The 25,817-nt window shown below is 45.6% G+C and overlaps 2 protein-coding genes across 2 annotated transcripts in view; both read right to left on the bottom strand.

Moving 5' to 3' along the window:
• Positions 1-19,700, bottom strand: part of LOC138846265 (leucine-rich repeat-containing protein 37A3-like) — a 32,396-nt gene extending 12,696 nt beyond the window's left edge. Inside the window, 7 exon segments of the mRNA XM_089317018.1 lie at positions 1,419-1,493; positions 2,045-2,116; positions 10,464-10,544; positions 11,159-11,230; positions 14,078-14,149; positions 17,674-17,745; positions 19,388-19,700. Of these exon segments, the coding sequence (XP_089173144.1) occupies positions 1,419-1,493; positions 2,045-2,116; positions 10,464-10,544; positions 11,159-11,230; positions 14,078-14,149; positions 17,674-17,745; positions 19,388-19,665 (722 nt within the window). The 5' untranslated portion in view covers positions 19,666-19,700.
• A 4,803-nt stretch (positions 19,701-24,503) lies between these two features.
• Positions 24,504-25,817, bottom strand: part of LOC138846258 (leucine-rich repeat-containing protein 37A2) — a 38,681-nt gene continuing 37,367 nt past the window's right edge. Inside the window, 2 exon segments of the mRNA XM_089317147.1 lie at positions 24,504-25,419; positions 25,421-25,782. Coding sequence (XP_089173273.1) covers positions 24,504-25,419; positions 25,421-25,782 — 1,278 coding nt within the window.

Here is a 25,817-nt window from a genome sequence, read left to right as displayed (position 1 = left end):
TTTATTTTTTTAACTTATTTGAAAGAACGAGAGAGAGAGAGAGAGAGAGAGAGAAAGAGATTGATTGATTGACCTTCCATCTGCTGGTTCACTTCCCCAAATGCTGATAACAGCCAGGGTTGGGCCAGGACTATGCCAAGGACATAGGTCTCAATGTGTGGGTCTCCTACATGGGTGGCAGAGACCAGAATACTCGAGTTACCATCGGCTACCTCCCAGGGTGCACATTAGCTGGAAGCAGAGTAGCTGGGACTCAAACTTGGCACTCTGATACGGGATGTAGGCATCCCAAGTGGTATCTTTCTTATTTATTTATTTATTTATTTGACATGTAGAGTTAGCCAGTGAGAGGGAGAGACATAGAGAAAGGTCTTCCTTCCATTGGTTCACCTCCCAATCACCCCCCAAATGGCCGCTATGGCCGGAGCTGCGCCAAACTGAAGCCAGGAGCCAGGTGCTTCCTCCTGGTCTCCCATGCGGGTGCAGGGTCCAAGCACTTGGGCCATCCTCCACTGCCTTCCTGGGCCACAGCAGAGAGCTAGATTGGAAGAGCAGCAGCTGGGACTAGAACCTGGTGCCCATATGGGATGCCGGTGCCACAGGTGGAGGATTAGCCAAGTAAGCCATGGCGCTGGCCCCCCAAGTGGTATCTTAATGCTGTGCCACAATGTCCAGTTTCTAAATGTTTGTTAAAAAAGTTGAAATCTGAGGACTGGGACAACACATGTTGCAAGTGCCACACTCGAACATTGTTGGTGAGAGTGCAGACTGCAGCAGCTACTTGGCAAACAGTTTAGCTGTGTGTTAAACAGTTCAATATACACTTAGTAGGTAATGAACTGTCCTACCCCTAGATCTTTACACAAAAGAAATGAAGACACATATCCACTCACAGACCTCCATGTGAGTGCTGTTAGTGGCTTTATTTATAATTGCAAAAAGTTGGAAAACACAGTTCTATAAGCTGATGAAATGGATAAACTGGTGTAACTACACAATTGGAATATTACTTAGCAATAGGTAGAGGCAGCAACATGAATAGTAGTTTAATCTCTAAAGGATTATGCTGAGTAAAGGAGCCAGACACAAGAGGCTACACTTACTACATGATTTTGCTTATAAGACACTGTGGAAGGAAAAACTACAAGAATAGAAACAGGATGAGTGGTTTGCAGGGCCTGAGTCTGGGGATGGGAGGAGACGATTGATTGGAAAGGACCATGAGGGACCTTTTTGGGTTGATAGAAATGTTCTACATCAGGAATTTGGTGGTGGTTACATAACCATGTGTTTGCCAAAACTCAGCAAACTTTACAGTGTGAATTGAAATACATAAAAATTATACCTCCATAAGCCTGACTTAAGAAAACAAGTCTACAGACTTACATGGAAATAAACCTAAGAAAAAGATAACTTACAGGTTTTCCAGTTGAAGAGTCATCATGAGGATGTTCTCAACTGTGGTAAGTGGTACTTGTGTTGTTCCCAAGTCTCTGAAGGAGAAAGCCCAAACATTCATGGTATGGACCTCAATAAAAAGATCTGTCCTTAAAAAGGTTGTTTCAGGAAGATGTGGTTACATCAGTTTTGGCTTCTCTATAAAGCAAGACAGCTCAAGAGTTTGTCATGGAGACAGTTCCAGAAAGCCCTGGTTGAAATGACTTTACTATTTGCATCATCAGATTAATGACCTTGGCATTGAAGAGTGGAACCTACACCTTTTTCTGCCATTGTCTTATTTTTCATTTTATACTACACTGACCTCTTTTAATTCTTATTTTTTTCTTTAAAAAATTTACATCTATACCTCTTTGCTTGGGATAGATGGTATTCCTAACATGTATTTGCATGTAACACTGTCTCCCTCTGCCAGCTGTCTTTCCCATGATAAATTCTTTCTCAGTTCTTGCCTCAGTCAATAACTTTTTTTCAGTAACCTAATTTATTTTTTTTCAGTAACCTAATTTAAAATCATGACTTTTTAGCCTCAATCTCAAATATTTAATGTTTGATGAAAATAAAAAAGGATTAGTTTAATACTTACAGATATTTTAATGCTGGCAGTTTAAAAAGATACGAATCTTCAACGTTTTTCAGAGGATTACGATTGAGATTTCTGAAAAATGCAATGGAATTAAAGTTATCGGCCTTTCAATAAGCACAAGATTGTATGAGAAATTATATTCTTTTTTGTGTAGACATTTTAGGCTTAAAATTACTTTCTGTGTACTTATAAATCACCCTTAGAATTCAAAAAGCACTTGTTCTTTGGGAACTACCTATGTCTCTTAGAGGATGAATGGAGAAGAGAAAGAGAAAAGATACAAAAAAAATGCATAATAAACACAAAATATGCCAAAGAACTTTTTAGGTGAAAAGCCTTAGAAGTGGAGCCAGTGTTTTGCCTAGCAATTAACACCCAGATTGGGATACCTACGTCTCAAATCAGATGCCTGGGTTTGATTCCCAGTTCCAGCTTCTAATTGCAACTTCCTGTTAATGCAGACCCTGGGAGGCAGTGGTGATGGCTCAATTGGTTGATTCTTTGCTGCCTACTTGGAGACGTGGACTGGTTTCTGGTTTCCAGCTTCAGCCTGGGCCTGGCCTAGCCTCGCCCGAGCCATTGCAGGTATTTGGGAAGTGAACTAGTGGACGGGAGCTGTCTGTGTCTTAAAAAAGAAAGATGTATAGAAGTGACCACACTGATAGGGAAGCCCTTTTTTGTGTAGGAAACACTAATCCTGTGTTCTCCATAATTCAAGGTGCTTGCCTTTCATCTTTAGAAATTTTAAACAAGCCATGACTTAATTCATTTAGTTGATGGAAAAAGAACCCACGTCAAAGCCATACTCTTGTCACGTTCTTCCACTGGTGTTCTCATTTCGCATCACACATCATCACATCACATCACATCACATCACACCACATCATCACGTCACATCACATCACATCACATCATCACGTCACATCACATCACACTGATCATCACATCACATCACGTCACATTGCATCACATCACATCACAGTCTTTGTTACGTTGCTTGTTGGCCTGTCAGTCTCCTGGCCTGTTAGCCCCTTGAGGGCAGGGAACATATGTTATTGTCTTTGTTATGCCTGTGTGTGGCATAGTGCCTGAAATTTACTGCATGGTTAATAAATATTTGTTGAGTAAAGAAATCACATTTTGTTTCCATACCAATACAATGAATAAATTCGTGTTGTGGGAAATTTCATTCCTAAATGCTGTAATAGATTTTTAAATTTTTTAAAGCAAGCAAACAAAAACAAAAACAGGTAAAAAAAACTGCCTTTAGTTTAACTCTACTCAAAAACGTACTGTACTGTTACAGACTGTGAAAATAATAATTCTTACAGATGATATTGATTGGGCTGCCAAGCATCTGTGTTCAGCATTCAACACTGGATGTTCCCAATAACCTCTGTGATAGGTATTGTACCCCAGTAGCCTATTGTGATATATATTGTGCTGAGTCACAGAGGCTGTGTAACTTGTTGTAGGTCACTGCACTTGTAAGAAGCAAAGCTGGAGCTGGAGCTCAGTCCTGCCCCAGACTGTGTCTAATATGTGTGCAGAAAAGGGTCCAAATATTTGTCACTTTAATCTGAAGCTTGAGATGACTAAATATAGAAGTACTTTGAAAATTTCATCAACCTTCTCAGGATAGCGCTCATGAAAATTAGTTTCTCTTTTTATTCCTTTTCCCTAATCTTATCCCACGATTAGATATTTAGCTCAGAGTCATTGAGACTAGAGATTTAAAAGCATGTTGTAGGTGACATCAGTGGAAACCTATGTAAACAGTGGAGTGAGAACATTTGAAAATTTATCCCTTCATAAAGGGAACAACAAAATGGTAAAAGTGGTCAGAATCAAGTTTTTGATAATTCTGGAAATTTAACCAAAGGCTTGCAGCCACCTGTGGGGCATTTACTCAAGAAAATTGGCTGACTTTCTGTAAGAATAGTGAGATTTGTGTGGGTTTTGTGTATTTAACTTGCCCTAGACAGTTCCTCCCTGGCAAGCTCAGTGTTAGCCTTAAAAATAGGCTTGGCAGCTTATGACAAGAGCCTCGGGTGATAACTGACATCATAAATAAGAGTGTCAATTGTTAAATCAACAACAGGAGTCACTGTGCACTTACTCCCCATGTAGGATCTCTGTCCTTAATGTGTGGTACTATGTGAATTAATGGTATAACTAGTACTCAAACAATACTTTATACTTTGTGTTTCTGTGTGGGTGCGAACTGCTGAAATCTTTACTTAGTATATACTAAGTTGATCTTCTGTATATAAAGAGAATTGAGAATGAATCTTGATGAAGAATGGGATGAGAAAGGGAATGGGAGATGGGATGACTGCAGGTGGGAGGGAGGTTATGGGGGGAAAAAGCCACTATAATCCAGAAGTTGTACATTGGAAATGTATATTTATTAAATAAAAGTTAAAAAAAAAGAAACATCTGCTTTAGGAATAGACTGCTGTCTTAGCAATATTTGGGTTTAGGTTTTTGGATTGTGGATTAATTTTATTTTTAATTTGTTGCTTCTCAAAATTTTTTAAAATTATGAGATGTATTACTTGCATACTCAAAGTCATATGTAACCATGTGAATGTTGGATAATGTTTGAACTTTGTCTAAGTTATTTTGTCTACATTTGAACCAAATCAGGAATTATAATAAGAAAAAAGAAGTATGTGTAAAATGAGCAACAACAACAAAAAAACCTCAAACTCTCCAAAAAAAAATAGCCTGTATGCCCAGTATCAGAGAGAGTGAGGGAGAGGGATAGAGGGACAGAGGGACAGAGGGAGGGAAGGAGGGAGGGAGGGGGAGAGAGAGAGAGAGAGAGAGAGAGAGAGAGAGAGAGAGAATGAAAATGAATGGAGATGAGGGCCGGCGCCGTGGCTCACTAGGCTAATCCTCCGCCTAGCGGCGCCGGCACACCGGGTTCTAGTTCCGGTCGGGGCGCCGGATTCTGTCCCAGTTGCCCCTCTTCCAGGCCAGCTCTCTGCTGTGGCCAGGGAGTGCAGTGGAGGATGGCCCAGGTGCTTGGGCCCTGCACCCCATGAGAGACCAGGAAAAGCACCTGGCTCCTGGCTCCTGCCACCAGATCAGCACGGTGCGCCAGCCGCAGCGCACTGGCCGCGGCGGCCATTGGAGGGTGAACCAATGGCAAAGGAAGACCTTTCTCTCTGTCTCTCTCTCTCACTGTCCACTCTGCCTGTAAAAAAAAAAAAAAAAGAAAAGAAAAAGAAAATGAATGGAGATGAGCATGCAGAATGAAGCTGAGCCTCTCCAAAGTGCATCCCAGTGAGCTGTCAGAATCTTGGGCCATCTTCCACTGCTTTCCCAGGCCATAGCAGAGAGCTGGATTGGAAGTGGAGCATCCAGGTCTCAAACCGGCACCTATATGGGATGCTGGCGCTTCAGGCCAGGGCTTTAATCTGCTGTGCCACAGCACCAGCCGTGTCTCTGACTTTCAAATAAATGAATAAATCTTAAAGAAAAAAGTAAAAGAACAAAAAAACCCTAAAGTCAATGAAGAGAATACTTTAAGAGAAGCATACGGTGCAGAGGAAGAATTACCTTAAGAGAAAAGAAGACCTCTTGCTACACAGATGAGAATATGGTGCAGATGAAAAGATTATGAGAAGAAAAGTGTAATAGTTGCAGGAAGTGACAATGTGAAAACTTGTGAACCCTTACAAAACACCCCCAAAGGGCAGACCTGAGTTGTTCTCTTCATCTGTAAGGTTTATGCCTCTCTCTGAGTTTGGGGAGATGCTGTTTGGATTCCAGGACACACCACAGAGGGAGGACTGTGCCAGCAGTGTGCAAATGCAGGTGTATCCACAGCTTGCCTGAAGGAGGCGATGCCCATGGCTGACCTTCAGTGTACGACCACACCCAGCTCACCTACAGTGTCAACAGTGGGGCGAATATCCGAGGAGGGAGAAAGCCTGGACTCTCCTCCTAGTCACCCACAGTGCTTGTGAGTAACAGACGAGTGAGCATGTGGATGTGCTCTGTCTGGATAAGGGAGCCCCTCTCTACACTCTAGAGTCCTTCCACTACTAAACTATGAAACTTGTTTTGTGAGGACCAATGAAGTGACTAAAACAATTTTTAGAAAGAAGCCAATGAGTTAAGACTTAATGTACATGTGTGGGGAGCAACTGGGAGCAACTCGGACTAGACTAAGTTACTGGAATTAAGACTTATTCTATGCATCTGCTCTCCCACAATATGGCGCTGGGAGAGGAGCAAACAGCTTCTACCCAGCTGCCTTTCACCAACTTGACAAGCTGCAGGAGCTGCTCCTGATTGGAGGAGAGCAGCGTACTCGGCGTGTGGGTAGCAGAGTTGGGATTGGTGGAAGAGGACTATAAAGGAGGAGAGAGACAACATGCACCAGGAACATCTATCTGAAGGAACACCTGTGCAGCCCCCGAGAGAGCCGGCCGGCGGTGTGCCGCTCCCCTGCAGAAGTGGGGAAAGCGGCAGGGGGAACCGCCCTTCCACGGAGATGGAAGGGACGGTAGCCAACCCGGGAAGAACCAGCAGCAAACCTGGGGAGGGCCGAGCAGACGAAAGAACAACGCAGGGTCCTGTGTCGTTCCTCCACGAAGAGGGGGAGCGACATAATGGTGCCGTGACTCGGATAGGAAACCTAGGAGGGAAGAAGAGGGAAGAAACGGGAAGAAGTGGGAAAATACTGGAGAGAGAGACTAGCAAAGAACCTAGGGAAAAGCCAGATGGAAAAGGTGCCGGAAGAAGCTATTGAAAGCCTAGGCATAGACTCGGATATGGACTGTGGGAAAGAAGTTAGGATTTAAAGTGAAAGCAAGAAGAAACTTAGACTCAGATACGGACTGCAGGTTGAAAGTGAAAGTGAAACCTAGAAGAAACTTAGACTCGGATACGGACTGTGGGGAAAAGCCAGGAGAAATGAGAGGGGATTGTTGTTGGAAGAAAAGTTAGGAAACATACTGGGTAGAGAAAAATGTTAGGGAGGATGAAGCCGCGGGGGGGCAGGCTGAAGCGGAGACGTAAGCTAGCTTGGAATTCTTCAAGTCAGCCCGGGGAGCAAAAGGCGAAAATCTGGAACCAGAGGCAGAGACGTGGGCCGCCAGGTTGGAATCCGTCAGATTAGCCCGGGGAGCAAAAGACGGGAAGCCAAACTGGGGGGCGCAGACGTGAGCTAGGTTGAATTCACCAGGTTAGCCCGGGGAACTTGGACTGAATGCCGGTGGCGGAAACGTGAGCTGGGCTGTGTGACTCGCGGAAGCCGCCACGCGCAGAGAGAGCGCGCGGGGCACAAACGGGGAGAGCGCACGGGGTGCGAATAGAAGCCGGTAAGCTGCGCAGAGCCGGGAAGCCGCCGCAGGGCGGGCCCCGGGAAGCCGCGCAGAGCTGGGAAGCCGCCGCGGGGGAGGCGCCGAGAAGCAGCCTCGGGGCGGGCGCCGGGAAACCGCGGGGATAAGAGAAACAAGTTTAGAAGTAAAATGAGAGAAATAGGAATGCTGGCAGATAGAAGTAAAATAGGAGAAATAGGAATGCCCGGAGGTAGAGAAATAGAGAAAAATAAGGCCTCCCCACAACACGGCAATGAGAGAGCTTGGATTCGGTCTGCCTGATTAGTAAGACGATAAGCACCTGCGGGCAGCTAGCAGCTTATGCGCTGCAGGTCACCGAAGACAGGCACGAATTAACATCAATAAGTCTCCCCACAATACGGCAATGAGAAGGCTTGGATTCGGTTTGCCTGATTGGTAGGGCTTGTAAGCACCTGCAGGCAGTTCTAGCAGAGCAGAGCATGCGCTGCAGGGCACCAAACACAGGCACGCATCAGCGCCTAAAAACCTCCTCACAACATGGCGAAGAGAGGACCCGGATTCAGTTTGCCTGATTGGTAGGGCTTGTAAGCACCTGTGGGCAACTCTAGCAAGCAGAGCAGTGTGTGTGCTGCGGGGCACCGAAGACAGGCGCGTATCAACGCCAAAAATAAAAAGAAAGGGGGATCTGTGGGGAGCAACTGGGAGCAACTCGGACTAGACTAAGTTACTGGAATTAAGACTTATTCTATGCATCTGCTCTCCGACAATATGGCGCTGGGAGAGGAGCAAACAGCTTCTACCCAGCTGCCTTTCACCAACTTGAGAAGCTGCAGGAGCTGCTCCTGATTGGAGGAGAGCAGCGTACTCGGCGTGTGGGTAGCAGAGTTGGGATTGGTGGAAGAGGACTATAAAGGAGGAGAGAGACAACATGCACCAGGAACATCTATCTGAAGGAACACCTGTGCAGCCCCCGAGAGAGCCGGCCGGCGGTGTGCCGCTCCCCTGCAGAAGTGGGGAAAGCGGCAGGGGGAACCGCCCTTCCACGGAGGTGGAAGGGACGGTAGCCAACCCGGGAAGAACCAGCAGCAAACCTGGGGAGGGCCGAGCAGACGAAAGAACAACGCAGGGTCCTGTGTCGTTCCTCCACGAAGAGGGGGAGCGACATAAATGAATGAAGCAGAAGAAATAAAGTATACTTAATGTTTAGAATTATCAATTACTGCTGATTTCCCATAATATATTTCATTTCTGATTTCACTGAAAGATTTGATGAGTATTACTATTCAAAGAATGTTATGTCACTGGTAAGCTCTTGGCATGTCTTTGAGGTAGATTTCAGATTCACAATAGATTGATCCTACCACACTGCTGTTTTACACAGAGACTTCATTCAGAAGAATGTTTACTGGGCTGCATGTAGTACGTGCAAAGTAAGGGTGAATGCAGATTTTTCTGAGCATGAGCCTAACCTAATTTGGGGAATCCCTTATAATGAAACATGCAGAATTATGAATATAAAAATTGCTCCAGCCCCTCCTAGGACCTTGGAAGGGGCACGTGCAAGCGTAAAGCCTTGAAGCTTAGGCTCCAGTTCATGATGAATCCAGCTCAGCTGGCACTCTTTTCTGGACTCTGTAATGCAGTGAACAGCATTGTTTTCACTTTAAAAACCCTCATCTTTGGTCATAAGATCACTGGTGTCTTCCTGGGGCAACGGGGATAGCAAAAGTTTCCTTGAAGCAGATTTGTCTAATAAAAGAATATGTCCCCAAATAAAGGAGACCCGCTCCCAACACACACTTGGTGTATTACAGCCATTGTGCCAATTTTTGAAGCAACCATGAGTTAGATATGTTCAGATCGCATGATAAGAGGATTAGTTTCCAATACCAGCTAGCTCTGGTTTTTGCATCACCATGAAGCAAATGCTTTTTTTCTTTGGCTTAAGATGGACACAGAAACTTGAGATAAATGAACTGGTGCCTCGTGCACTGTACGCCATCCCTAGCTCTGCTCCTACTTTTTCAGCTCATCTCTCTGGCCTTGCTGCACAGATGCTAGCATGGCTGTCACTCATTTTCCCATCAATGTCCAACTTCCCCCTGCTGGCATGAAAGTCTCTGGAGACAAAGCTTCTGTCCTGTTCCAGTTTGTACCCCCAGCACTTAATACAGCACCTGGCACTCGGTGGGCCTGGCACTCAGTGAATGTTCTTAAATGAATTCATTACTTTTCATCCACTGTGATTCCACAGATTTTCTCCCTGTGTTGTCTACAGAAAACTGTACTGGAACTCGGCCCCTTAGGAGGGAATCTAATGGAATGATATATGTTGAGGCCATTTTTACTGATGCTACCAAAACCACTTGGTGTTGGGGCTCCAGGAACCAGCTCCCGGTGTGTGGGTGAAGTAAAAACAGACTCTCAGTGTTCTTCCTCAAGATCTGCAGGCACTGTTGGTCCATCCCCAACACATCCTAAAACCTTCCCTCATAACCAGAATGAATTGTGTTTGGCTGGGATTCTGAACCACAGAACAGGTGGATAGTCTTTCAACATCAGGTTTAGTGGAGAATCTGTATCTTGAATCTAAAATTCCCTTGGGCCATTGAACATCACAGAATTGTTGAGTTGAAAGTGAATAAAACTCACTTTCTGTTGCAGTTTAGTCAGGACAAAATATGTGGGATTAGGCTAGAGCAGTGTATTTTCTTATTTTTTTAACACTACAGTTTAACATATATGCCACTTCTTCCTATTTCAAAAGTTATTAGTATCCACAGATAATTTATAAGTTGAGAGCTAAATACATTTTTGGAAAAAGCTTATGATCTGGGTGGGTGATGGGGAGAGATGTGCCCTTTGGCTGGGTCCCAGGAATTATTTTTGCATTAGGATTTAAAAGCAGGTAACCCTGAGAAAGCACCAGAACCTTTTTCTCCCAGAGTACTTTGTGTTAGATTTTTGGAAAAAAAAAATGGAAATGAAGACCTTCTTTGCAGAGTTTATATACAGGGCTTAATACCCAGATAAGCATAACTATATACCATTTTTATACACAAATGGTTTTTAAATATGTATTCATCATCTATTGCACTTACACATTGTGCAAAAACTGCATTCCATGCCACGCCTGAAATGTCCCAAAGCTCAGTTCTGTCAGTAAATTGCAACCAAGATTTCTACAAAAAAAGACACGAGTGAAAGAGAATGAAGAAGAAAAAAAGAAATATTTTCAGAATACTCTTCTTTCAGGAGTGATTCTAATTTTTATAGATGAAACAATACTTCCACATTTTATCTACACACTAAAGAATTTACTGGTACTGGAAGATTTGGTTTCTGAATTATACTTACACATTTACATTAAATTTCATCATATTATTTTCATATTACATGACATACTTGTACTGTGTGATCTTTACTTCTCTGGAACAGAGTTTCACAACTTGAATGCTATTGACATTTTGGACTCGATAATGCTTTTCTTGTGGAGGTTTGTCCTGTACATAGTAAGTGGCTTAACAGCAGGCTGGGCTTAGCTCATGCAGTGTCAGCAGCATGTGCAGGGCTGTAAGCTGTTACCTGAATGCAAAATCATGTTGGCTGAGAAGCCCTGCTCTGTGGGATTCACTCTGACTTTTGTACCTGATAGTATTTTTGCTAGAGAGGAAAAGGACCTGTTACAGAATTTTAGCAACCTTCTACTACAAATGTAAAGTAGAATCTTAACCCTATTTCAAGGTGAACAGTGAAGATTTATTAAAATTCCAAATGTGATGAAATTGTAACTTACATAGACTGCAAAAAAGGGAGTGACTCAAATGCACGTCTTTCGATAAACTCTATTTTATTGCAGGATAAATCTCTAGGAAAAGGAAAACATTGCCTTGGTTAGCTATTACTATATAGTCAGTGGGGATAATAAAATTTGCATTTGATAATGTTGGATATGCAGTTTTTACCTAAACTGTAAAGCTTTGGACTTGTATTTGACCCTCTGGAGATACTACCCCTTCTTACAACCTCTCCTAATAGTCTCACTGTTAGAACCTTCATCAATGACATACACAACTATAGATCTTGATAGATTGTGGTGGTAAACTTTCCTGAGTGCAGAATTGATTAGATGAACTTTCATAGTCTTCATCCATTTGAAACAAGGAGCAAAGCTGTCATCTCCATTTTTAATGTCTAATATTCCAAAGAATACTCACATTTTCACACCTTTCCTGGTTTAGTCCTAGTTTTCTAACTTCATTCAATACCAGAAAAAAAGATGCCCTTTTGAATCATTTGAAATGAAATTGGTTCTCTAATTAATTCATTATTTTGAACTGATTCAGAATTACACTTTCTGTCATACTAAAGGAAATTTATTTGTTGCTTGTTGCTTGATAGTCCATGAAAGCCATGATAGAACCGTCAGAAAACAGCATGACACTGGATTCCCACTTGAAAACACTCTTGGTGGTAGAGGACTCTTACTTCCACTGATTACAATTTGACCCTCACTTTTCACCTGCAACTCATCTGTTGGTGGCTCCATCTCTAGAATCTCCTTCTCTCACCTGTCCCATGTGCAGTCACCAGTGGGACTTGCCCTAAGTGACTCTCCGAGGCCAATATCACTAGGTGCTTACAGAAGAGGCAGATTCTCAGCCCTGTTCTAGACCAACTCAGGCAGTTACTGTGGGGGTAGGGTTCAGAGCCCCAGGTAACTGTGGTGCAAGCTCAAGTCTGTTTTAGAGCACTGCTGTGACAGCATGGTTCCCCGTGGTGACTCTTGCTCAGCATTCAAAGGCCTGGAAGACCTGGCTTCACCCTCCAGCTTTCCCTGCATCTCTGTGCCTCAGAAGCTTCCATGTTTTCCCTTTCTCCCACGATATTCTCTCCAAGACGTCTGATGATGCCCACTGCCCCCTTGGAAGTCCTGTTCAACTGGCATTGCTCCCTGGTTCCATCGTCCCTGACCCAGTCCAAAGTCTTCTCCCTCGTCTGGACTCTATATCCATTTCTTTTGATATCGTTACTTGTGCCTTCCATTTCCCCAGAGCATAAACTTCTTGAAAGCATGGATTTGGCCTTGCTCATCTACATTGCCCACTATGTTTAAAACTGACTCATGGAAATAGACTCAGGTGTTTATTAAATGAAGGAATGGTTGAGTAGGTAGAAGAAGGAAAAGTGAATTTTTAAAAAGCAGTGTGGTTTTATTATTCCCTGGTCCCTCTGCAGCACTCTGTCAGCTACATAGTGCTTATTGGGTATTGGTTTGAGCTTGTGTATTTGTTTCCCCTGCAAGATTGTGAGCTCTTGGGAAGGTGGGATCCTGTCTTACTCATTTATGTGTCTCCAGTACTAGGCAAAGTGTTTGGCTTTCTCTTTCAGCTTTAGACAATTGATTGGCATTTTGAAAATGAAGTGAATACATATGCTAGCATAAACTAATTAGGCTACAAAGGATTTTCCAGCAGAAACAATGAAGGGCGTATTCTACCAGCAGTAGTCTCATTTGTTTTTCTCCAAACCATGTTTGCAAGGTTCCGGAGCCCAGATGGGAAAGGTGCTCAAGAGGAACCATGCAGATGTGGTTGTCCCCGTATGGCCTAGAAGTTCTGATCATCATTCAAAGGAGTGTTGTGAGTATCACATGCTATGTTCCTTAAGCCTTGTACTTTTGAGACAAGAATCTATTTGCTGAAGAGGCCCAGTAATTAGCCTAATAAGGATTAATGATGTACACTTCCCAATACTATGTAGCTATTGTTTTAATTATCTATTTCCAACATGGGTATAATAGTTCCTTAATTGAAATCATTAATGCCAAATCTGTTCTCTTGGTAGCTTAGTATTCTTGATAATATTGTTTATATAATTTACCTGTTTAGCAAGTCACTTAATGGCTAAAGGTTAACTTATTCAAGATTAGATCATCTAACAACTTTCAGTTGATGGCATTCAAATTAATGTTGTTGGTTTATGTTTTCTTCCCTTTGTTGTATTAAACCAACTCGTTCAAACCTTGTTTGTAAAGGCCAGATGATAAATGTTTGAGACTTGGTCGGCCACATATTGTCTCTGTTGTATTTTCTTGTTTCTTTGTTTCTCTTTACAGTCCTTTATAAATATAAAACTCATTCTTAACTTAGGACCTGTATGAAGACAGACCTTGGATCCAATTTCATCCATTGCTTGTAAATTAAATACAAATATAATCCGCGGCTCACTAGGCTAATCCTCCGCCTTGCGGCGCCAGCACACCGGGTTCTAGTCCTGGCCTGGGCGCCGGATTCTGTCCTGGTTGCCCCTCCTCCAGGCCATCTCTGCTGTGGCCAGGGAGTGCAGTGGAGGATGGCCCAGGTACTTGAGCCCTGCACCCCATGGGAGACCAGGAAAAGCACCTGGCTCCTGCCATCGGATCAGCGCAGTGCTCCGGCCGCAGCGCACTGGCCGCGGCGGCCATTGGAGGGTGAACCAATGGCAAAGGAAGACCTTGCTCTCTGTCTCTCTCTCTCTCTCTCACTGTCCACTCTGCCTGTCAAAAAAAAAAAAAAAACCACAAAGCACATAGTAGGTATTCCATGTTAGAGATATGAGACCCTACAGTGTAGACTTCCAGAAGAAACCTTGGAGATTATCCAGCTGGGACCCATATTTGTTTTCTAGATAATGTAACTAAAATCTCATAAATAAGTATGATTAACTGACTTACAAGTGTTGGAGGGACAGCAGGCCTTCAAATGAGTCCTTATGTAATTCAGTCAAGTCATTTTCACTGAGGATTCTGGAAAATGAAAGAGGTACTTCTGAATCAAAATGACAACTGCAGCTGTTTGCTTCATAGGACTAACTCTGTATGTAGAGGAAACTTTGGTAATGGTGCTGTTTAAATACCCAGATTCTAATTTACTTCTAGGGTGGCAATGTCTGTTGTATTTTAATTTAAACCATTTTTCCCACTCTCCCTTTTTTGTCCATCTCTATACACCTATCCGTCCTTCCCACCAAATCATAAATGTAATGTCTGCTCTGTAGGTCACAATGTCCCTGTTAGAACCTAACACTGGGAGGCACCAAGATTGGCAGAACTGCCATTTCCTTCTGTTTTTTCCCCAAGCCCTACTACCGAAGCCCCATGTTTGAGGTATGCCGGGGCTACAAGTTAAGGTTGACCAGGGAGGCAGTAATGATGGCTGAGTATTTAAATCCCTGCCATCTATGTAGGAGAACAAGACTGAGTTTGAGGTTCCTGAGTTTGACTGACCCAGTCTCACCACTACAGGCATCTGGGGAGTGAACAGTGTATGATAGCATGCTGCCTTTGCCTCTCAAATAAGAAAAATTAAATTTTCTTCCCCTTCCCTTTATCCCTTAGCCTTTCCAACTCCCATCTTCACTCTTCAGAGGAAACTAGTGTTATTTACTTTTGTGTCAGATGACTCTGATTTTTCCTTTTTCCAAAGATTTATTTATTTATTTGAAAGTCAGAGTTACACACAGAGAGAAGGAGAGGGGAGAAGGGAGAGGGGAGAGGGGAGAGGAAGGTCTTCCATCCACTGGTTCACTCCCCAATTGGCCACAAAGGCTGGAGCTGTGCTAATGAGGAGCCAGGAGCTTCCTCCAGGTCTTCCCATGTGGGTGCAGGGGCCCAAGGACTTGGGCCATCTTCCACTGCTTTCCCAGGCCATAGCAAAGAGCTGGATCGGAAGTGGAGCAGCTGAGACTCGAACCGGCACCCATATGGGATGCTGGCACTGTGGGTGGTGGCTTTACCTGCTATGCCACAGTGCCAGCCCTGACTTTGATTTTTCTTACAAGTTTGGGACATCTTTAAATGAAGCATAACCAAAATATATACAAACTGTGTGTATTGTATTTAAGAAACATCATAAATTAAAAGTCACAACTGCCTGATTCTAGCATTTTCCCATCAGAAATGAGATAGTAGGCTAAGGGGAAACTTTTATCTTTTTTAAAAAAGATTTTATTTATTTGTTTCAGAGTTATAATTACAGATGGAGAGAAGGAGAGACAGAAAGGTCTTCTCTCCACTGGTTCACTCCCCAAATGGCTGCAATGGCTGTAGCTGGGCCAATTGGAAGCCAGGAGCCAGGATCCATGAGCCTCTTTGGGGTCTCCTACATGGGTGCACAGACCTAAGTGCTTGGGCCATCCTCTACTGCATTCTCAGGCCATAGCAGAGAGTTGGATTTAAAGTGGAGCAGCTGGGACTAGAACTGGTGCCCGTACAGGATACCAGCGCCGCAAGTAGCAGCTTAGCCCACTGCACTACTGCAGCACTGCACAGGCCCTGGGAAAATTTATCTTAAAGTGATCATAACCCTTCTCCTTTGTCTGTTATATGTCTTGTTTGTATTCAGAAATAATTTATGATGTCTGTACAAGTTGTCCCAGTGATATAACATGCAAACTGTCGTGAAAAATGTCAATTAATTCCTTTTTTTTATTATGTTACACTCAGCACTTCAAAATTTCTAGTTCACTGGCCTAGGTGACATGATAGATTTTTATTTTTAGTTAATTACTTTGAATGTTAAGTATTTTCCCCCAAAATTGGGAGTCTAAACTGATTCCTTTCAAAAATCAGTAAGGAAAAGATAATTCAACAAATGGACAGTGGACAAAACCTCAACGAAACATAGATGTTCAATAAGTATATAAAGACATTTAAATTTATGAGTAATCAAAGAAATCCAGATTCAGCTGGGAACCCTTTTATTTGCCAGTCACATTAGCAAAAAGACAAAGAGCATCCCGAGGTGAAAAGGTGAAGGGAAGAGTCAGTGTTGGGGCATAGCAGGCTAAGCCGTCACTTGAGAAGCGTAAATTCCATATTGGAGAGCCTGGTTAAAGTCTTGGGCCCTCTGCTTCTGAGCCAGATGCCTGCTAGTGCACCTAGGAGGCAGCAGATGATGGCCCAAGTGCTTGATTCCTCGTCATCCCTGTGGGAGACCCAGAATCAAGTATTAGATCTTAGCTTTGGCCTGGCCCAGCCATGGCTGTTTTGGGCATTTGGGGAATAAAGCAGTGGATGGAAGATTCTCTCTTTCTCTCACTCTCTCATTTGCTCTCGCTCCATCTCCCCCTCCCCCCACTCCCATAGTTCAAGTAAACAAATACATCTTTTTAAAAAGGATGAAGGGAAATGAATGTTCTTATATTCTGTTAGCTGGAGTGTAAGTAAGTGTGCACAGCTTTTCTGAGGGCAATTAAAATTTCCTATTTCCGTAGTCTTCATCCATTTTCATTCTTTTTTTTTTTGAGATTTATTTATTTATTTGAAAGTCAAGTTACACACAGAGAGAAGGAGAGGCAGAGAGAGAGAGAGAGAGGCAGAGAGAGAGAGAGAGAGGTCTTCAATCCACTGGCTCACTCCCCAGTTGGCCACAATGGCCAGAGCTGTGCTGATCCGAAGCCAGGAGCCAGGAGCCAGGAGCTTCTTCAAGGTCTCCCACATGGGTGCGGGGTCCCAAGCACTTGGGCCATCTTCCACTGCTTTCCCAGGCCATATCAGAGATCTGGATCAGAAGTGGAGCAGCCAGGACTCAAACCAGCGCCCATATGGGATGCTGGCATGGCTGGTGGAGGCTTTTCCCACTATGCCACAATGCTAGCTGCCCCATTTTCTTTCTAGACTTCTATTTTGCAAAATGCTTGTCCATGTTCACAAGTGTGCACAAGGATTTTCCTTGCAGCAATACATGAGAAGTGGACATAATTGAAAATCCATCAATAGAGGGATTATTAAGTAAACTGTGAAATGGCCATCCATACTATAGAATATCATGCAGGAGTTAAATGAATAGGGTAACTGACTGAGTACTAGGAGGGAAAGAAATCCAGAAGAAACCATGAAGTGAAAGAACCAAGTTGCAGGATGTTACTATTTAGGTTAAAAAAAGAAAGAAACCACACAACACAACTATTATGCTCTATGTAAATATGTTTGTAGGTAATTTTTTGGAAGGATATATGCCAAACTCAGAGCAGTAATTATTACCTCATAGGTAGGGAGTTAGGACACAATGAAGGTCTTCACTATCCCTATCACTTTTTATCTACTAAGAATGTAATGGTATTACTGATAAAATGCAAATAAATAGAAGTAGTTTCTTATTTCAAATTCTGTGCCTTGTTAAAACAACCATAGAATTATAATCAACAGATGTTGATTGTGACATGGAGAGGGAATACTTTTTCTGACATACTGACCTCAAAATAGTAGAACAAGAAAGCTCTTACAATGCAGTTAGTTTTGTGTATTCATGTTTGGGAGCGTGTACTCACAGTGTCTCAGCCCAGCGGTATGCTTTCCATACATTTTCATCAATGAAAGAAATCGAGTTTCCTTGGAAATTTCTGTAAAGGAACACAGTTCACATCCTTGAATGGGTTGGAAAAGAATGAACAGAATGAGGAAAAAAATCATGGCACCCTCATGGGGGAGTATTGAAATACAGAAATATTATCAGCTTTCTAATAAATACCAGTGCTTTTATGTTCCGTAGCTCTCTGCTTCCCAGTTTGCTCACTCAATAAATAATGAGGGGCCACTGACATAAACAATGAAGCATCCTCTCAGAAGCTTAACTTCGTCTCTGTCCAGTCTCTTTGACAGTAAAGACAGTCAATCACTTTGAATATTAAGTATTTTCACCAAAATAACTCAGGTGTCTACACTGACTTCTACAAATCAGTGAGAAAAGGATAAATTATTCAAGAAAAAATGGGCAAAATGTATTGTCACCAATAAGAATAATGAAAACCTATGCAGGTATACTAGTGCTTTGGCCAAGCGCCCTCTGCTGAAATCTTTCCAAGTACTGAATGGATACAGACAATTTAAAATCAGAGGGACTAATGTGCTGATGTGGAAAGCCTTTTGGAATACAGCATAGGGTAAAAGTGCCGATCACTGAGCCAGGAGCCAAGCATTACCTCCATAGGAAAAAAAAAAAAAGAGAGGAGGTTGGAAGGAAAGACGCACACCTGGGTTACAGGTAATAGAGTGAGGACCAGGGGATGATGAGGGTGTGTGGGGGTTCATACTTTCACATTTTATCCTACATTCTGTGCACTTTTTAAAAAGTGGAAAGGTGCTCATAATCGATACTTGTTTACAAGAAGCTGTTAAATGACTTATATTTAGCTTCAACTTTGAATTGCTGTGAGTGCTTAGCTTTAACTCTGTCCTCACTCCTCAGCAACAATGAACCTATTTGTTTTAGGTACACATTTTCCTGGAAGCAGGAGCAGCAATAAAACAGATACCTGTATGCTCACCTGCCTGGTGGATATGTCCTCTCGGGTTACTTTATGCTCATCAATAAAAAGTGCCTAACACTGAACACATCTCCCACTAACGGGCTCTTCTTTCTGACTGCTGTGCTTCTGCCTTATAGACCACCATCATTCTCGCTGTCATCCAGGGAAAGACTGTGGAGTCACGCATTTTTATTTTCTGTTACAATCCATCACACAATTCTTTAAGCCAGCTTTACAGATGAGGATATTGAATCCAAGCTAAATAACTTGTCCAAAGTCACAAAGCTAATCACTGGGAGACCTGTGTTCAAAGCCAGGCAACCTGGCTCCAGAATCTATCCTTAAATCTGTTGTATCATCTCTAATAAGTCGGGATGAGGGCTGTGTTGAAGAGTGGGATTAAAGCAATGAGGTAATAACATGGTGAATGTCAATAAATAATGAATCAGGAAAAGCAGTAAGGGCAATCACATGAGACTGTAGAAGAGACAGAAGAGAATAAGAGAAGGAGGATCAGGAAAGCTCACAAGCAAAGTGGCCACTTGGGGGTGAACCAACGGAAAAAGGAAGACCTTTCTCTCTGTCTCTCACTGTCCTACTCTGTCTGCCAAAACACACACATACACACACACAGAGTCAACATAAGGTGGGGACTTGAGGAGGGCTCAGAAGATCTTGGGTAAAAGCTGCTAAGACAGGCAGGCTGTAGGGAACCATGAGGAAGGGAGATTCTTACAATATGCTGAAGGTGCCATTGTAGCTGTTGGGCTCTGGTACAGGAACTCTGTGAAGCTTCTGCACTGGGCTGAGGCCAGTGCATGAAAGTGTCTCATCTTTGCAGGTGCAGAGCTCACAGACATTTATGGTGGCAGCCGCATTCAGGGGTTGATCTGTGACTTCAGTTAGGGTTGAGTGCTGAGTCTGAACCTGGCCTGGATGTAGATCTGTAGTCTTCTTCAGGGATGGAGAATGGCCAGCTTTTGCAGTGGGTACCAGAGTTATGGTTAGCTCCATCTTGGAAGGCTGAGCTATGACACTGGGTGATGTTGGGTGCTGAGCTTGATGCTGACCTGCTGTTGGTGTGGGGAGCAAACCGGACTAGACTGTTACTGGAATTAAGACTTATTCTATGCATCTGCTCTCCCACAATATGGCGCTGGGAGAGAAGTAAACAGCTTCCGCACAGCTGCCTCCAGTTCAACCAATTAACTGTAGGACTTGCTCCTGATTGGAGAGCAGCGTACTCGGCGTGTGGGCAGCCGAGTTGGGATTGGCGGAGGAGGACTATAAAGGAGGAGAGAGACGGCATGCACCAGGAACATCTATGGGGAACATCTAAGGGAACCCGTGCAGCCCCCGAGAGAGCCGGCCGGCGGTGTGCCGCTCCCCTGCGGAAGTGGGGAATGCGGCCAGGGGGAACTGCCCTTCCACGGAGGTGGAAGGGATAGTAGCCAACCCGGGAAGAACCAGCAGCAAACCCGGGGAGGGCCGAGCAGCAGAAAGAACAGCGCAGGGTCCTGTGTTGCTCCTCCACGAAGAGGGGGAGCGACATAATGGTGCCGTGACTCGGATATGAAGCCTAGGCAAGGTTTAGTGTCGTTCCTCCACGAAGACGGGGAGCGACAGTTGGAACTGTCATCTCATTGTCCCCTGGGGACTGAGTTACGAGCTCCTTTAGTGGCTCTGTAGACTGAGTTAGGGTCATTTGCATGGTAGTAGAAGGTGTAGCCTCTGTAGTACGTTGTGGAGTTTGGGTAATTTCCAGGTCCAGAGGCTTGACTGTGACTTGAGGCAGGTTTGTATACTGAGTCTGAATCTGGACTGGAGGTGAAAATGTCACCTCAGGGTACATTGGATAAGGAGGAGGAGATATAGACTTGAAGGCTGTAGAATGTTCATCCTGTGTAGTGGGTACCTGAGTTATGCTTGACTCTAACTTCGAAGGTTCAGCTGTGCCACTGGGTGACATTGGATGCGGAGTTTGATCTTGACTTGGTTTTGGAACTACCATCTCATAATAAACTGGAGGCTGATAGACCACTTCATTATGTGGCCCTGGAGGCTGCCCTGAAGTCTCCTGCATGGTTGGGAGTGGTTCACCCTCCACAACAGATTCTGGAGTTAGGGTAAGTTCTACATCAAAAGGTTGAATTGCAGCAGGCACCCAGAGCTCACACTGCACGCCCTTCCGTGGAGGCAGAACCTTCTCCCCGTGAACAGGAGCAGATAGCTCAGTATGCGGAGGCTCTGGTGGAGACTCAGCCTCCTCCAGGCCCTCCCGTGGAGACAGAGCCTTCTCTCAGAGAACAGCAGCAGATTGCTCAGTACGCGGAGGCCCTGGTGGAGACTCAAGCTCCTCCAGGCCAGCTGGAGGCCCTAGCTCTGACTCCAGTCCCTCCTATGGAGACCGAACCTTATATCAGTGAGCAGGAGCAACCAAGGCGGCCCTCTGAGTCTTCTGAGGAGGTTGAATCTTCTGGAAAGAAGACAGAAGTCCCAGCCCAGCCTCCAAGTCATCACACAGTGACCATTTTACCTCCCGGTCACCATCAAGTTCAGCAGTACGACTTGCCCAATGTGACTACTAAACCTCCAGACCTGCAGCTGACCCTAACACCAAAACCTGCAGCAGAAGTGGAAACATTTCCAGTCAGCCACGAGGTCACAACAACTCAGGCCTCAGTCCCAGCTCTGCCTCCAACGCCTCTTGAAGAGGTTGAACCACTGCCAATTCAATCTCCAGAAGTTATGCAGGATGAGAAACCCTCTATGACCCAGCAGGAGGAAACAGCTGAAATTTTACAGGCCCCCGAAGAGGCTGCACCTTCTCCAATCCATCAGGAAGCCCAAGCTCACGCCTCAGTGTTCCCTACGGAGCATGAGCCTTTGAAAGACCAGGAGGCAGACACAGCTCAGCAGCCAAAGCCCCCAGAAGAGGATGAGCACTCCCCACTTCCAGGGGTCCCAGCTCAGCCTGAACAACTGAAGGAACCTTCACCAAGCCAGCAGGGGATTTCCGTTCCACCTCTAGAGCGCCCCGTGAGTGCTTACCAATTACCACTCCAACAGGGAAACACAAACCAGCCTTCAGATATCTTCCCAGAGATGAGTGATGCTATTCCAATGAATATGACATTTTCACCTCATATTCCAGAAGAAATACTCAGAACTCAGCATTTAAGGATGTCTAAAACCAAACCAAAACATGTGGATATTGACCTTACCAGAACCCTAAAGCCCACTCCAGAAGTTTATCCTTACTGGAGTCAGCAGGAAGGACCTGCCCAGCCTACAGTTCCCACCAAGCAAGTTGAATTTTCTCCAACCCAGCTTGGGCCTCCTCTTGCCAAGCCTCCAGCACTGCCTGAAAAGATGGAACTTTCTCCAGCTGAGCCTCTAGAGCCCCTCAAGAATGCAGAACAAGCTCCAGTGCAAAATGTAGCCCCAGCCAAGCCACAAGACTTCCCTGACACTCAATCATCTGTAACCCAGCAGGAGCTTCAAACTCAGCAACCAAACCTGACCAAAGTCACAGGTCAACCTTTGGATGTGGAACTCACCATAACTACACAACCTGGAATGGAAGGCGGACTTTCTCCAATCATGCAGGAGGCCCCAGTTCAGCTTCCAGGGCCATCTAAGGAAGGTATAGCTCAACCCCCAGGATATAGGGGGTGACAGTTCCAACACCAGCTCAGGATCAAGCTCCGTTTCCAAAATCACCCCGCATCACATTTCAACCTTTTGATCTGGCACTTACAATAACTCCACAGCCCATTACAGAGGCTGAACTTGCCACAAATGTGCAGGAGACTCCACCTAAAGAATCTGTAGCTCAGCCACCAGTGCATCATGAGGGTCAAAATCAACCTCCACTATCACCCAGTGTCACAAATCAACCTTTAGACCTGGCACTTACCATTACTACAGAACCTACTACAGAGGCTGAGCATCCTGCAGACCTGAGCAAGACTACATGGGGAAGGTTCCGTCTCTGCAGAAGGGACCGGAGTCGGCTCTGGGGGTTCCTGCTGGGCTGGAGAAGCTTCTGTCTCCAGGGAAGGGCCCAGAGTTTGATATGGGGTCTCCTGCTGGGCTGGAGAGGGTTTGTTCTCTACAGAAGACTCAACATACTGAGTGGGCTGCTCCTGATCACTAATATAGGGTTCTGTCTCCACAGAAGGGCCCGGAGTCTGAGCAGAGCCCTCCTGCTGCACTGGAGAAGAGTCCCGCTCCATGGTGGGCTCCGGAGTTATGGTCAGCGCCACATCTGCAGGCTTGATGGTAACATTGGGCAGGTTATAACGGTGAACTTGATTCTGATCTGGAGACCAGTCCGTCCCCTTCTGAATCTGTGGAGTCTGAGCTATGATAGTCTCTTCAGGAGAGTCTAGCGCTTGAGCTCGGGGATCTTGCTGTACTGGAGATTTGACTTCCACAGGGAGTGCCGAAGGCTTCTCCGGGGCTTCCAGTTGGCTTCTAGAAGGTTCGATCTCTGGAGACTCAGAAGGCTGAGCAGGCTGCTCCTGATTGCTGGAGGAATATTCAGTGTTCACAGGCAGGCCTGGAGGCTGAGCTGCGGCCCCCTGCTGGCCTACAGATGGGCTGACTTCCTCAGCATACTCTGAGGGCTGAGCTGTGGCATCGTTTTGGGTAGAGAAAGGTCCAGTCTCCTCAGGGAGATCTGAGGTCTGAGCTAGACCCTCTTGAGTCCAAGATTCCACCCTCCCAGGGAATTCCGGAGTCTGCACTGGGGCCTCTTGTTGGGCTGAGGGGAGTCCCACTCCTTCAGGATGCCCCAGAGGCTGAGCTGGAGCCTGCTCCGTGCTTGGAGTAGACTGAACTTCCTCACCTGCCCCTGAGGCTTCTGTCAGCTCCGTGTCTGCAGGTTTCAGTGTGACGCTGGGGAAGTTTGCTTGGAGAGCTACAATCTGAGGTGAGGATGGAGTGTTAAGATTGTGATTCACTGATGCCTGACCTACTACTTCTGCAGTAGCAAATGGATTCTGAGCGGGGGCCTCCTGCTGCAACGGAGATGCTTCTTCCTCGGGCTGCTGCAGGTCTGCACCTGGGCCCTCTTGCTGGGGTGAAGAAAGTTCATCTGGTTCAACGGGCTGTGGAGGCGGAACTTGTTCTTCTTGCTGTGCAGAGGAGGATTGGATGGGCTCCTGAGTCTCTGGATTTTGAGTCTGGCCTTCCATCAGGAATTGAGATGGTTCAGCCTGCTCAGAGGGCTGTGCAGGTTCTCCTGGGTTCTCCTGGGATTCTGTAGGAAAACCACCAGGATAGACCCCATAGTCAGCCGGCAAAACTTGATTTTGACCCTGAAGCTTGGCCGCTTTGTCTGGAGTTCCAACACCAACCTTAGGAAGCCATCGACGCCGAGCTAGATCTTTCTTGGGGATCAGGGTCAGGGGTGAAACAATCAACTTGTTTCCTTGTGAACTCTGACTGTCTAGAGGCAGAACGAGTGCTTCCAATGACTGGTGAGCATTTCCTTCCAGTCGAGGAGGCAGAGCCGGAGGCTGATCCTGATCCCCGTCTAGCACGGGAATTGCCTCTGGTAGCCTCTGTTGTCGAGGAAACCTATTGAAATACTGGTACGGAACAGCAAGCTGTTCTGGCTCTGGGGGCAGTTCCAGAAAAAGGAAGCAAACTCACAGTGGACTCTTGAGGCGAGGTCAGCACCCGGGAGGGAGCAGAAGACCCCAGGTCATCAAAGCCGCCAGGGTCTGCCATGGGTGTGAGCGAGTCAGGCGATTCAGGTGGGACATTCAAGGAGTGGGAAGACCAGGGCTCAGAGAGCCAAGGGATCTGGACTGGGAGCCCCTGGTCTTCCCGCGTGGGGTCTCCTAAGTGATGGGAAAGTGCAGGTCTCCTGTCCTCACCTTACTCGACTCCTGCTCTTTCTGTCCACTCGGGGCTTCTGTACTCTCATTGATATAGGTCTCGGTCCTCCACTGCTCTGTGTCCCATTCTTCCTTGGCTATCTTTTCTTCCTGCTGCTCACTGAGGAGCTTCATCAGGATGCCTGTTTTGGAGATGAGCTTGGCACAGGGCAGTTGCACCTGGGCCTCAGAGCAGTCCATTTTCAGAGTGCGGATGACGTGAGAAATGAGCTTTTTCATGTCCGTGTTGGGGATGAGGGACTGTAGCTGCTGATTCAGCTGAATTTCAAACTGTTCTCCCTGGGACAGCATCACAGGGTAGGTGAAGCCTGCGGGCGTGGTGGGGGCTTCAGTGCCCTCGCTGGGGTATTCCCACTGTGTTTCCTTGGTTTGGTCCACAGTCGGCATTAGGTCGAACTCGGTCCCAGCAGAATCTGTAGCTGAAGGATCTGTGTGCATTTTGTCGCCAGGGAGCGTTTCTTCATGTGCAGTGGTGTTTTCTGTCAAAACATTTTCTTCGAAAACACGCCCTCCAGAATGGTTTTCCTCCCTAGTGTCTTCTATAGAAGGTTCTCTCAGAGGAGGACTCCCCTGAGAATGCAGGCCTCTGGGGGATGAGAAAGCCTCTCCGGAGGGGGAGTTTATGAGACTCCGCAGTGCAGGGAACGGAGGCCTCTTCCCAGCCGTCAGCCTGTTGAGGGAATTTTTCCTTCTGAACTTTCGACTCAGTTTGGCCTTGGGGGTTCGGAGGACCAGGTGAGAGCAAGTTTTATGAAAGCGGTAATTCTGTCTGGAATGCCAGATTGGTTTCCCTGCCGCCTTATTTTTGGCTCTAGCATTGGCATCTTCTAAGACAAAAATGGTGTAGGTTAAGTCCTCCTTTGTTGTTGATCTCAGAGAGAGATTTTGCAGGGGAGGTAGAAGGCCTGCCCAGGATGTGTTTCTTCAGGAAAGAGGAGGCTGCAGCCTCACGTTCCTTTGTGAGCAAGGGCTCCGTGTGCAAGGAGTTTCCGGCCACCTGCCTGGGCCTCTGAGCCACTTGAAGCTCCTTCAGCTCCCTGGAGCCTGCTCTCCCAAGCCTTCTTCCCCCAATGCTCTCCGCAAAGGGCCAGGTGCCCCGTCTCCTCCCGAGGCTCTTCCTCATCTCCTGGAGGTGCCTTTCCCGTAAGCCCTTTGGCCCCTTGATGACTTTTTTCACTCTCTGCAGCCTGTACCCCACACTTGGCATGGTTGCCAGGCTGTTCTTCTGTGACGGGGCAGTTTCTGATTTCTTTTGGA

The sequence above is a fragment of the Oryctolagus cuniculus genome, chromosome 17, assembly GCF_051225735.1.
Source record: "Oryctolagus cuniculus isolate XC-2025 breed Fujian yellow rabbit chromosome 17, ASM5122573v1, whole genome shotgun sequence".
Classification (NCBI taxonomy): Eukaryota; Metazoa; Chordata; class Mammalia; order Lagomorpha; family Leporidae; genus Oryctolagus; species Oryctolagus cuniculus.
Note: the sequence above shows the minus strand (reverse complement) of the source record. Positions and strands in the feature narration are given on the sequence as shown.